At 39.7% G+C, this 13,639-nt stretch overlaps 1 protein-coding gene across 8 annotated transcripts in view; it reads left to right on the forward strand.

Moving 5' to 3' along the window:
- Positions 1 to 13,639, forward strand: part of PTPRM (protein tyrosine phosphatase receptor type M) — a 4,358,319-nt gene that overhangs the window by 1,738,707 nt on the left and 2,605,973 nt on the right. For all 8 annotated transcript variants that reach the window (XM_044066519.1, XM_044066517.1, XM_044066518.1 and 5 more), the window contains exon 7: positions 9,333 to 9,626. In XM_044066519.1, coding sequence (XP_043922454.1) covers positions 9,333 to 9,626 — 294 coding nt within the window. The remainder of the gene's footprint in view (positions 1 to 9,332; positions 9,627 to 13,639) is intronic.

Consider the following 13,639-nt stretch of genomic DNA (forward strand, 5'->3'; position numbering starts at 1 on the left):
AGTCCCCCTGCAGCCATTGCAATGTCCCATTACCTGGCTATTTCTCCCCATTTGCCATAAACACTAATGTGCATACTGCTTTACTTCTACAATGATTATTTGGATTTTGTATTTACATTTTATAGCACAATGCACAAACACTAATAGATATCTTCTAAACAAAGCAATACTCTCTCACAATGAAAATAGACTTAGCATTAAATGTTATCTGCCCTTGAAACTCACATCCATTGAAACGGCTTTGTGTAGCTCTGTTACTGCACATTGAAATTAAAATGTCATGCATTTCAGGTATATTAAAATAATAGTATGCATGCAGGATTCAGTTAAACACATATGCTGCAAAGAAGGGTTTTAAGGACAAGAAAACTGAAAACTGAAAGCAAAAACTGACTCTAAGTGGCACTTCTATTATCAGTTTGTTAGTAGGCTAGAAGAAAAAGGTTCCAGAAAGAGAGGATACAACCTTTAAATGCTGTTCTTTAAATAGCAAGATAAAAATAATAACAGGGAAAAGGAAACAAGCAGAAACTAATGCTGTAGATGTGTATACCATGTGAGAGACATGAACTGTATCATTTCTCCTGCCTATGACTTGTTAGATGGAGTTTGGTGAACTAGATGCACTTATGAAGTATCAGGTATTATATGCCTTGCTTAAAACTGCTGACTAGCTGTCCTGCCCTTGAAATGGGATCATAGCTCTCAACCTCTTAGCACAAAAAAAACTGGACAAAGCCATTAATGGGGGAATACAGCCCCAAAAACAAGAACAGATTTAAAGTACTGATCGAATAAACTTAGAAAATTGCTTGAATAAAAGGTATTAAGATTTTGTTTTGCTTTGCTTTCTCCTTATGATTAATGATGAAGGAGAATTACACTTTGTGTGCTGCAGAAACATTGATACAAAAAATTCTGTAACATTTAAAATGCATTATGTGTTTCTTCCGAAAATAAGAAAAAACAAAGCTAAATGTTCAGTAGCGTTTTGTAAGTTGTGCCACAAACTAGTGTACAGAAAGTATGATTAACAGTTTATTTTAACTCCACATTATGTCAAATATTCAGCAATGCAGCTCTTATTGATGCTTCCTTTTTGTAAGTAAGAATCAGCTATGTACTACCATGCAGTACGACAAATTAGTAGCAAACCGCACAACATATAACAAACAGTTGGTAACCTACTGGAAAGTGTATATATTTACACTGTTTACTATTTATTTCACAAAATATATTATAAGTCCAAGAATTCTAAGTTGCATTGGGAAAGAAGAACTTTGCCAGGAGCAGTAGAGGCAGTTCTGAAAAGGCAAAATTAGTGTTGCATCTTAAATTTTAATAACTCTTTAAATCCAATGCCACATGTGCTTTCAGATACAGAGAGGATTATACAAACTTGATTTAACCAGGATGTGAACAGCTGTAGTTATTTGAACTACAAAATGCTTTGTGGAGTTTTATTTGCTTGGCTGACTGACCTGTCCTCCCATGTTTTACGTTAATAATGTTGCATTATTATTATTAGTATTATTTTGAACAAATCGACGGAAACACATATAAATCCAGTACAGTCATAAAGATTTAATGCTGACTGCTTCTGTCATACCCCTGGGTATCAGTTCAGTGAATCTGAGCTGCATTGTTCACCCAAAGTCTGAAGCTTCTTCTTTTGGAAGAGAAAAATGCACCATAAAGTAATTGATGAGGCACATATCTCTGGAAGTTCCTAAGGAAGAAGCAGGATGGCTGTCTGCTGCCTTGGGCTAACTACACTTTAGAAGTTATGAGAGAAGGATGCTGAGCAGGTGGAGGGATACCATGTTGGGGAGGAGGTACTGTGATGCCAGTGGTGGCTCCAGGGTGGTGGATCAGAATGAGGGAGGCAGAAACAGGGGGAGGCTCTCTGGCTTCCCTATCTGAGCAAGACAACGCAGTCCAAAATCATGGACATGGCAGCTGGAACAATACTCCAGCAAATTTAAAACTTAGCAAAAGCTACTGTAACACAACTCGTCGATCCCTTACCCTCTCTCCTACATCACTGAATGGTACCGTGTCTTAAAATGCAGACGTAAAGGACTCAGAATTTGTCCAAGAAGCCTCCTCGTACTTTCCCAATAATACACCCCTTTCGCTATTGGTCTTTCCCCAGCTTTCTCCTTTTAAGTGCCCAAAAAAGTTTTGTACACACAGAATGGTTGACACTCTGAACATCCCACTTCCACCCAATCAGAACAGAGAAAAAACGGAAAAGGAGTTCCTCAACATCTGCTAAAGTTGGACAGACGACAAAAGAGTCAAGTTTGTAAGCACGTCATGAGTATAAGGCGACCTTAACCTGGAGTACTGCATTTTGGGCTGGAATATGTAGAGCTTGGGGTATATGTGCTTTTCATGTTTTTTATCGTTATGCATGGTAGGTTTTTTGACATCTGTTTATTCTGACTTAGTGTTTATCTGTGAAAAAGAGTGAAAGATCTGATTACAGTGAGCTAAATTTATCGAAATGCTGAATTTGATTGCATACCACACACTAGCTTACCTTCATTATGTTCTCCACACACTAGCTGCTAAGTTCATTCTCCTGGAAATCACTTCTAGCCATTAAAGAGTTCCAAACCACATCTAGCCTCATTCCCTCTTCCTCACGGCCATCCGGGAATGTGGAAATGAATGCACCCATATTATTAGCTCACTTCCAACAGGCTGGCAGGCTGTTTCACAGAGCTGACATCATCACGCACATGATGACATTAGCTCAAAAAGCCAGGGAAAATAATTTCAAATAAAAGAGCTGGGAAATTCAGAAATTAAGAGGTGCCACTCAGGAATCGTGGTGCCCTATGTTTTATTACCCAAAACTCTGTAAAAACTGAGTAATTCGGCACATTTGGGAGGTATGGCATGTACTCTGCTGAGCACACAGATAAGAATGTATGCTGACCATGTGCATGTACACTACTGAGCATGCATATAATCATGCATGCTGATCAAGGCATGTACACTGCTGAGCATGCAGATAAACATGTATGCAGACCATGTGCATGTGTGCATGTACACTACTGAGCATACAGATACACATTTATGTTGACTATGTGCATGTACACTGTTCAACATAGAAATAAACATGTATACTGACCATGTGCATGTGTGCATGTACACTGCTGAGCATACAGATAAGCATGTGTGCTGACCATGTGTATGTACACTGCTGAGCATAAAGATAAGCATGTATGCTGACTATGTTCATGTGTGCATGTACACTGCTCAGCATAGAGATAAACATGTATAGATTCATAGATTAGGTTCATAGATTAGCCTGATACTAATAGATTAGGTTCATATATTAGCCTAATACTAATCTATGAACCTAATCTATGAATCTATACTGGCCATGTGCATGTACACTGCTGAGTGTACAGATAAGCATGTATGCTGATCATGTGCATGTACAGTGCTCAGCATAGAGATAAACATGTATGCTGATCATGTGCATGTGTGCATGTACACTGAGTATACAGATAAGCATGTATGCTGACAATGTGCATGTACACTGGTCAGCATAAAGATAAACATGTATGCTGACCATGTGCATGTACACTGCTGAGCATACAGGTAAGCATGTATGCTGACCATATGCATGTGCACTGCTGAGCGTGCACATAAATATGTATGCTGATCAAGTGCATGTAGATTGCCGAGCATACAGATAAGCATATATGCTGACCATGTACATGTACAGTGCTCATCATAGGGAAAAACATGTATACTAATCATGTGCATGTACACTGCTGAGCATACAGATAAGCATGTATGCTGACCATGTGCATGTACACTGCTGAGCATGCACATAAACATATATGCTGATCAAGAGCATGTACACTGCTGCGCATACAGATAATCATGTATGCTGACAATGTGCATGTACAGTGCTCAGCATAGAGATAAACATGTATGCTGACCATGTGCATGTGTGCATGTACTCTGTTGAGCATAAAGATAAGCATGTATGCTGACCATGTGCATGTACACTGCTGAGCATAAATATAAACATTTATGCTGACCATGTGCATGTACAGTGCTCAGCATAGAGATAAACATGTATACTGACCATGTGCATGTACACTGCTGAGCATACAGGTAAGCATGTATGCTGACCATATGCATGTGCACTGCTGAGCATGCACATAAACATGTATGCAGATCAAGTGCATGTACACTGCTGAGCATACAGATAAGTATGTATGCTGACCATATGCATGTACACTGCTGAGCATGCACATAAACATGTATGCTGATCAAGTGCATGTACACTGCTGAGCATACAGATAAGCAAGTATGCTGACCATGTGTACATACACTGCTCAGCATAGAGATAAACATGTATGCTGACCATGTGCATGTACACTGCTGAACATACAGATAAGCATGCATGCTGACCATGTGCATGTACACTGTTGAACATGTAGATAAAGATGTATACTGACCATGTGCATGTGTGCGTGTACACTGCTGAGCATAAAGATAAGTATGTATGCTGACCATGTGCATGTACACTGCTCAGCATAGAGACAAACATGTATGCTGACCATGTGCATGTCTACTTCTGAGCATACAGATAAGCATGTATGCTGACCATGTGCATGTACACTGCTGAACATGCAGATAAACATGTATGCTGACCATGTGTATGTGTGCATGTACGCTGCTGAGCATACAGATATGCATTTATGCTGACCATGTACATGCACACTGCTGAGCTTGCACATAATCATGTATGCTTTTCAAGGTATGTACACTGCTTATCATGCAGATAAATATGTATGGCAACCATGTGCATGTGTGTATGTACACTGTTCAGCAGAGAGATAAACATATATGCTGACCATGTGCATGTGTACATGTACACTGCTGAGCATACAAATAAGTATGTATGCTGACCACGTGCATCTATACTTCTCAGCATAGAGATAAACATGTATACTAACTATGTGCATGCACACTGCAGAGCATACAGATAAGCATGTATGCTGACCATGTGGATGTACACTGCTGAGCATGCAGATGAACATGTATGCTGACCATGTGCATGTGTACATGTACACTGCTGAGCATACAGATAAGTATGTATGCTGACCATGTGCATCTACACTGCTCAGCATAGAGATAAACATGTATACTGACCATGTGCATGCACACTGCTATGCATACAGATAAGCATGTATGCTGACCATGTGGATGTACACTGCTCATCATAGAGATAAACATGTAAACTGACCATGTGCATGTACACTGCTGAGCATACAGATAAGCATGTATGTTGACCATGTGCATGTACACTGCTCAGCATAGAGACAAACTTGTATGCTGACCATGTGCATGTACACTGCTGAGCATACAGATAAGCATGTATGCTGACAATGTGCATGTACACTACTGAGCATGCAGATAACCATGTATGCTGACCATGTGCATGTGTGAATGTACACTGCTGAGCATACAAATACGTATGTATGCTGACCATGTGCATCTATACTTCTCAGCATAGAGATAAACATGTATACTGAGCATGTGCATGCACACTGCAGAGCATACAGATGAACATGTATGCTGACCATGTGCATGTGTACATGTACACTGCTGAGCATACAGATAAGCATGTATGTTGACCATGTGCGTGTATACTGCTCAGCATAGAGACAAACTTGTATGCTGACCATGTGCATGTACACTGCTGAGCATACAGATAAGCATGTATGCTGACAATGTGCATGTACACTACTGAGCATGCAGATAACCATGTATGCTGACCATGTGCATGTGTGCATGTACACTGCTGAGCATACAGATAAGCATGTATGCTGACCATGTGCATGTACACTGCTGAGCATGCACATAATCATGTATGCTGATCAAGGCACTGCTGAACATGCAGATAAATATGTATGGGGACCATGTGCATGTGTGCATGTACACTGCTCAGCATAGAGATAAACATGTAAACTGACCATGTGCATGTACACTGCTGAGCATACAGATAAGCATGTATGTTGACCATGTGCATGTACACTTCTCAGCATAAAGATACACATGTATGCTGACCATGTGCATGTGTGCATGTGCACTGCTGAGCATACAGATAAGCATGTATGTTTCCCATGAACATGAACACTGCTCAACATGGAGATAAACATGTATATTGACCATGTGCATGCACACTGCTGAGCATACAGATAAACATGTATGCTGACCATGTGGATGTACACTGCTCATCTTAGGGATAAACATGTAAACTGGCCATGTGCATGTACAATGCTGAGCATACAGATAAGCATGTATACTGACCATGAGCATGTATACTGCTTAACATACACATAAACATGTATGCTGGTCAAGTGCATGTACACTGCTAAGCATACAGATAAGTATATGCTGACCATGTGCATGTACACTCCTCACCATAGAGATAAACATGTATGCTGACCATGTGCAAGTGTGCATGTACACTGCTGATCATGAAGATAAGCATGTATGCTGACCATGTACATGCACACTGCTTAGCATAGAGATAAACATGTATGCTGACCATGTGCATGTGCAGTGCTGAGCATGCACATAAACATATATACTGACCATGTGGATGTACATTGCTGAACATAGAGATAAACATGTATGCTGACCATGTGCATGTACACTGCTGAGCATACAGATAAACATGTATGCTGACCATGTGCATGTACACTGCTGAGCATGCACATAAACATGTATGCTCACCATGTGCGTGTGTGCATGTACACTGCTGAGCATACAGATTAGCATGTATGCCGACCATGTGCATATACACTTCTCAGCATAGAGATAACCATGTATGCTGACCATGTGCGTGCACACTCCTGAGCTTGCATACAAACATGTATGCTGACCATGTTCATGTGCAGTGCTGAGCATGCACATAAACATATATACTGACCATGTGGATGTACACTGCTGAGCATACAGATAAACATGTATGCTGGCCATGTGCATGTACACTGCTGAGCATACAGATACACATGTATGCTGACCATGTGCATGTATACTGCTGAGCATGCACATAAACATGTATGCTGATCAAGTGCATGTACACTGCTGAGCATGCATATAAACATGTATGCTGACCATGTGCATGTGTGCATGTACACTGCTGAGCATACATATAAGCATGTATGCTGACCATGTGCATATACACTGCTCAGCATAGAAGTAAACATGCATGCTGACCATGTGCATGCACACACCTGAGCTTGCATATAAAATTGTACGCTGACCATGTGCATGTGCAGTGCTTTGCATGCACATAAATATATATACTGAAAATGTGGATGTACACTGCTGAGTATAGATATAAACATGTATTCTGACCATGTGCATGTACACTGCTGAGCATACAGATAAACATGTATGCTGTCCATGTGGATGTACACTGCTGAGCATGCATATAAGCTTGCATGCTGATCAAGTGCATGTACAGTGCTGAGCATGCACATAAACATATATGGTGACCATGTGAGTGTACATTGCTGAGCATGTAGAGCGGTGCATCTACTGACCACATGCATATTTGCTCCTGAATATGCAGAGCAATATGTCTGCTGATTATACGTATGTATACTCCTGATTATGCAGAGTGGCATGTTTAAAGACCACATACATGTACACTGCTAATCATGGACAGGAATGCATCTGCTGACCACATGCAAGTATGCTCCACATCATGCAGAGCAGTGTGCCTGGTGAACATGTACTTGTAAACTACAGAGCATGTAGTGACATGTCTTCTTACCATGTGCATGTACACTAATGTATATGCAAAGGGATATGTCTGCTGACCAAGTGCATATCTGCTCCTGAGCATGCAGAAAAGCATGTCTGACCACATGCTTGTACATTTCTGAGCATGCAGATTGATATATGTGCTGACCACATGTATGTATGCTTCTCAGAATGCAGAATAACATTTTTGCTGCCTCCCTGCATGCAGACTCCAGAGCACATAGGGCCGACCATGTGTATGTACACTCCTCAACATGCATAGGTGAGTCTGCTCTGGCTGACCACATGCATTTACATTACTGAACACATAGAGTGACATGCTTACTGACCACGTGCATGTATGCCATTAGGAATGCTGAGGACCATGTCTGCTGACCTCCTTAGGAGCTAACAGTCACAAGGTACTTGACATTTCCTTAGTTACTACTGGAAATTGACAATGGTGGAAACTCTCTCCCTTCTCCAAATTAAGGGTCATTGCCTGGTAGGATGTATATCACCATCTCAACCCGCCCCTCCATGGACAGGTCTTTGACAAAGGGAAGAAACATTTATAGCTGGACTTATTTAGTTCAAAGAAGTTTTGCCAACAATCAGATCCAAAAGAAACATGATACATGAATTGATTATTTGCTTGTCAGTCAAGCAGATTGAATCATTCCATCATGTATATATATATATATATTTTTTTTTTATTTAACATTTGTTAACCGGGAAAGTCTGACTTGGAATGAAGCCAATTTTCAGTGGAGAGCTGGGGAGAAACTTTCCAGATGCATGTCTTTGTAATGTGGGAGGAAACCGAAGTACCCAGAGGAAACCCACACGAATGTAGGGAGGACATGCAGACTCCTCAGAGAAGGCACCCCAGCCGAGAATAAAACTGGAGATCCTCTTGCTGTAAGGCAACAACGCCACCACTGCGCCATCCAGCCTATATATTTTTTTTCAAATATCAAACTAAGATGCATATTTCTTAAAACTGTGTTGTTATTGCTTTCTCCTCTCAAAATATTTGCACTATCAACATAGCTATATGAGTCTATTTATACGCATGTCGCATTTTCTATTTTCTTAGGCTAATGCTACACATGTGGACAGCAGAGAAGTAATTCCTCAATGTAGGCTCAGAGTAATTTAAAATGTTTGCTTGTCATTAAAACAAACTAAGGTAGATACAACTGCTTCTAAAAGTTATTGAAAATAATTACCTTTTAATATAGTATAACATAACAGTGTAACAGTCAAAAATATTATTTCCTGTATTTACAGTGTATCATAATAGCAGTAAGTACTAATCAGACATTCTGAACAGAGTAATATACTATCACTTTGTTTTTGTAATAGACAGCAAAGGAATTTTAAAATGTTTATGCACAAACAGTAGGAGAGGATCGGTTATTGGAATATTCAGTTAAAATAAGCAACCTGTCTCAGAACATCTGTGTACATCATCTGTGTAAAACCACAGCCGTTTGTAACTGATCACTAAATTGTGTGTTGTTATTGATTTACAGAGCCACCTGTTCCAATTGCTCCACCTCAACTTTTTGCAGTTGGTGCGACCTACTTGTGGATACAGTTAAATGCCAATTCTATTAACGGAGATGGCCCTATTACTGACCGGGATGTGGAATATCGATCGGTAACTGGAAACTGGTATGACAAGCAGCCTGTAGACTCTACCCAATACAAAATCGGTCACCTTGATCCAGACACAGAGTATGAAATTAGCGTATTGCTCACAAGACCAGGAATTGGTGGCACTGGATCTCCTGGTCCTGCACTGCGGACCAAAACTAAGTGTGCTGGTGAGTCATTTTATACTTCAGACTTTCAAAAGCAAACTGTGGCACTGATTTATAGCATGTTCCTTCACTTATATACCTCTGTAAAGAACTGCTTCTAGCAGATAAAATGATTTATTCTGACTATAACAATACCATAGATAATGTATTACTGATCACTTTTTTTAATAAACTTAGACCACTGGCCATATCTGGCCAGTATACAAGCTTTGATTCTGAATGTTATACTGGAGAAAAAGGGAAACACTTTTAAACAGAATACATTTAATATAGTTTATGTATACAAAATAAAATAGATTATTTCAAATGATCAACTTTTTGTATAAGCAACAACAAAGGATGTGGAAATTGTTTTATTCTCAGTTGTCACATTGTTTAAGATATTCCATACTCTTTATTTAATGAAAATTAGTGTTTTCAATGGGATATTCCATGCATCTATAACAATAAGTAACTAAGCAGAGCAACGAGTTCTAAATCATTAAAATGTTCAATGTGATGAGGGATGCAAGTCTAAGGGAAATCTACACATTTCAATATATATTTTTGCCAAATTAGCAATAAAACATTTTACTTCTGCTTCCCTAAAAGACATTTATTCAGCTTTGATTTTGTGGTGAGTTTCTTGATATGCATGTCTCATGCATATAATAACCTGTTTATTACATGAAACCCAGTCATAATCTTCTGCGTAATAATAAGATAAACTCAGTATCCCTTTGTTTATCTCAGGCCTAAGCATATTGAATGTTAGATCACCTAGTTTGTATATGCCTAAACTGTACGATCACTTGCTTAAAAGTATGTGAATTGCCATCACTGTACCTCTTACCACATTAGACTTTAAAGAAGGTAATATGCCCTCAGGGTTAGTGACTGCCTTTCTACTAATTATAATATACTGAATATCTGTACCATATATAGATGCTGCATTCTGCATTCTATTAGAGGTGTCTATAATGTTCTTTTTGATATTTTCTTTATACCTGTAACAATATTCATATTCTGGTATTTCCTAGTCATACCTCTCAACCTGGAAACATCAAAAATCTGGACAAGGCCCATGAAAAATAGGTGGTACAAATCTGTACGCTGATTAACATAAAATTTGCATACATAATTAAGTAACCCCACCCACTCCAGTGGAATTGTGGGATAGCAACTTTCAAATGCAAGCTGAGCAGACAGACAAAATATGGCACCAGAGTCCCCCTGCAGCCACAGAGTCCCCCTGCAGCCATTCCAATGTCCCATTAACTGGCTATTTTGCCCCATTTACTATAAACAATAATGTGCATACTACTTAAATTACTTACAATGATTATTTGGATTTTACTTTTACATTTTATAGTACAATGCACAAACACCAATACATCTGCTAAACAAAACAATACAGTCTCACAATGAAAACAGACAGAGTAGAATCCACAGCCTTCTGCACCAAAAGCAAATATTTAGCCTGTTATGCTATTAACAATGCAAGCAGCCTCAGCATAAGCAACACGAAACTTCTCTTCCCCTGAAGCTCTCAGCTCCTTGTAAAATCCACTTAACACTCAACTGTATCTCTCAACTTTGCGGCACAAGAAATATGGATATAGCCAAACTTTACTGGGAGGGGACAGAAGCCCAAAAACCAGGGACACATTTTAAACATTGCTTGTATAATTTTAGAAAGTTGCTAGAATAAAATGTTGTGTTACCACCATGTGTTTCACTGCCAAGTCTAGAACCCAGGAGGACCATGTGCACTAACATCAGAGCAACATACCACTATGCCAAATCAGCAGTTTCCTAAACAAGAGGAAGACTAAAACTTAAATGGCTATCATTTAGTGAATTCAGTTCTCACTTCTCACCATAGCTTTCAACTTCTTAGCACAAAAACATGGACAAAGCCAATAACGGGGGAATACATAATTCAGTTCTCACTTCTCACCATAGCTCTCAACCTCTTAGCACAAATAAACCTGGACAAAGCCAATAATGGGAGAATACAGCCCCCAAAATACTGATATTATAAACTTAGAAAATTGCTAGAGTAAAAGATTTTGTGTTACATGTATTTTCTGAAGAATATGAAGTCTGACACACACACACACACACACACACACACACACACACACACACACACACACACACACACACACACACACACACACACACACACACACGCACACACACACACACACACACACACACACACACACACACACACACACACACACATACACAAGCTCTGCATTTGAATGAATGACGGTGCACACCTCACACAGAAAACAGCTCTGCATTTAAAAGAACAGCAGCTCTGTATTCAAAAAAATGAATGATTGATGGCGCACACCTCTGCAGGCAGCTCCAGTCGTAGGCTCACACCCTTCCTTGTCATAAGGGTAATTTTCCGTTAATGGGGCAACAGTCAGAATGCTCGGTTGAAGGACCGTTGATTTTTTGGTACAGTTCAGCTGTGTTATTCTAAATGATGCAGCAAACATATACAGATGCAACTCCATAAACATTTCAACAGGTTAAGTACATTTGTACAAGAAGGAAAACCTTCTATGGAGGATTTGTAAAGCATTTACTGAAGCTGAATGCTGAACTATGAAAAGCCCGAGTTCCTTCTCCTCAGAAACACCAGAGCATACAGCATGTCCCCACCCCCTCCAATCTACTGCTGCAGTATGTATCTTATTCAAATCATCAGATTCCACCTGTGCATATATGAGGGGAAAAGGATTCCAAGTAAAAGAAAAAAAAAAAATCAGAGCCAATGTTAATGTTGCCGCGAAATGTGAACACAGTCAGCCTTCCAAATCAGCACATGTTCGCAAACAGGAGCACTTCACTATTTCTTTTTACAATATAAAGTGCTTGATGTACACCTTATTTATGCAATAACAGGCAATCTTTCTAAAGGCGTGTGTATGATTGGTACTGACGTGTGACAAAATGAGGAACAATTACACAACAAAGCCAACGTTAAGCACAAAACAACCAAATATGCAGCAGTGACTTTGGAGGAGAAATCGGTAGTAATGTGAGAAGAACATAGGCAAAATGAAAACCAGAACACACCACCAACGCAATAAGCAGTACTGAGTCTGACATCTGACAAAATCAGTGGCAGTGAGACAATGAAGGCAAAACTGATAACCCATGCATAAACGAGCAGCACTCAACATCAAGCGGGCGTTTCCCCTGATGCCTCTTAACGTTTTGTTACCATTTTCTTTTCTCATTCACAGCACCTATCCGTATGTTGACAAAATCAGTCGTAATCTGTGCACTAAGACTGACTTAAAAGCAGAAAAAACAAAGTGGCACTGGGTTGACATCAACTACGCACTCTGACTGTTACTGCCCCGTTAACGGAAAAGTACTGTCATAAGTTACGGGTCGGCAGCTGAGAGCTCACATACACACACAGAATGAAAACAGCTGTGCATTTTTTGTGCTCTTCCTACCTCTGCATGCAGCTTCATCCATTCCTCCCATCCGGTAGGCACAGGCACAAACCCTTCCTTGTCGTAATGCCGCAACTCTCTTATGCACATTGAACTTGCATCCTCCTGTTTCCCGCTAAGGATTTGAAGAGTTGAGCACGTTGAACTCTTTAAGCTCAATTCTGACAGGCTGTTTCTCTGTTTCACGGAGCTGACGTCATCGCACGCGTGATGACGTTAGCTCTAAAGCTGGTAAATAAAATAAAATTTAAAATAAAGTGCAGGGAAATCGGAAACTAAGGGGTGCCACTTGGGAATCGTGGCACCCCATTGTTTAGACCCCAAAACTCGGTAAAAACTGAGTAATTTGGGACGGTTGGGAGGTATGTTCCTAGTGATACATATATTCTGCTATCTGTAGTATGCATATACTTATAATAATGTCTATATTCTGATGTCTGTATGTTTTTTTTTATCTAATTGGCCTGTGTCATGTCTGAAAGGGGTGCTTAAATCAGTTCAGTTACCTAATTAACAACAACAAAAAAATAATAATATAGAATTCTAAGA

The sequence above is a fragment of the Protopterus annectens genome, chromosome 3.part1, assembly GCF_019279795.1.
Source record: "Protopterus annectens isolate FY-2018-M chromosome 3.part1, PAN1.0, whole genome shotgun sequence".
Classification (NCBI taxonomy): Eukaryota; Metazoa; Chordata; order Ceratodontiformes; family Protopteridae; genus Protopterus; species Protopterus annectens.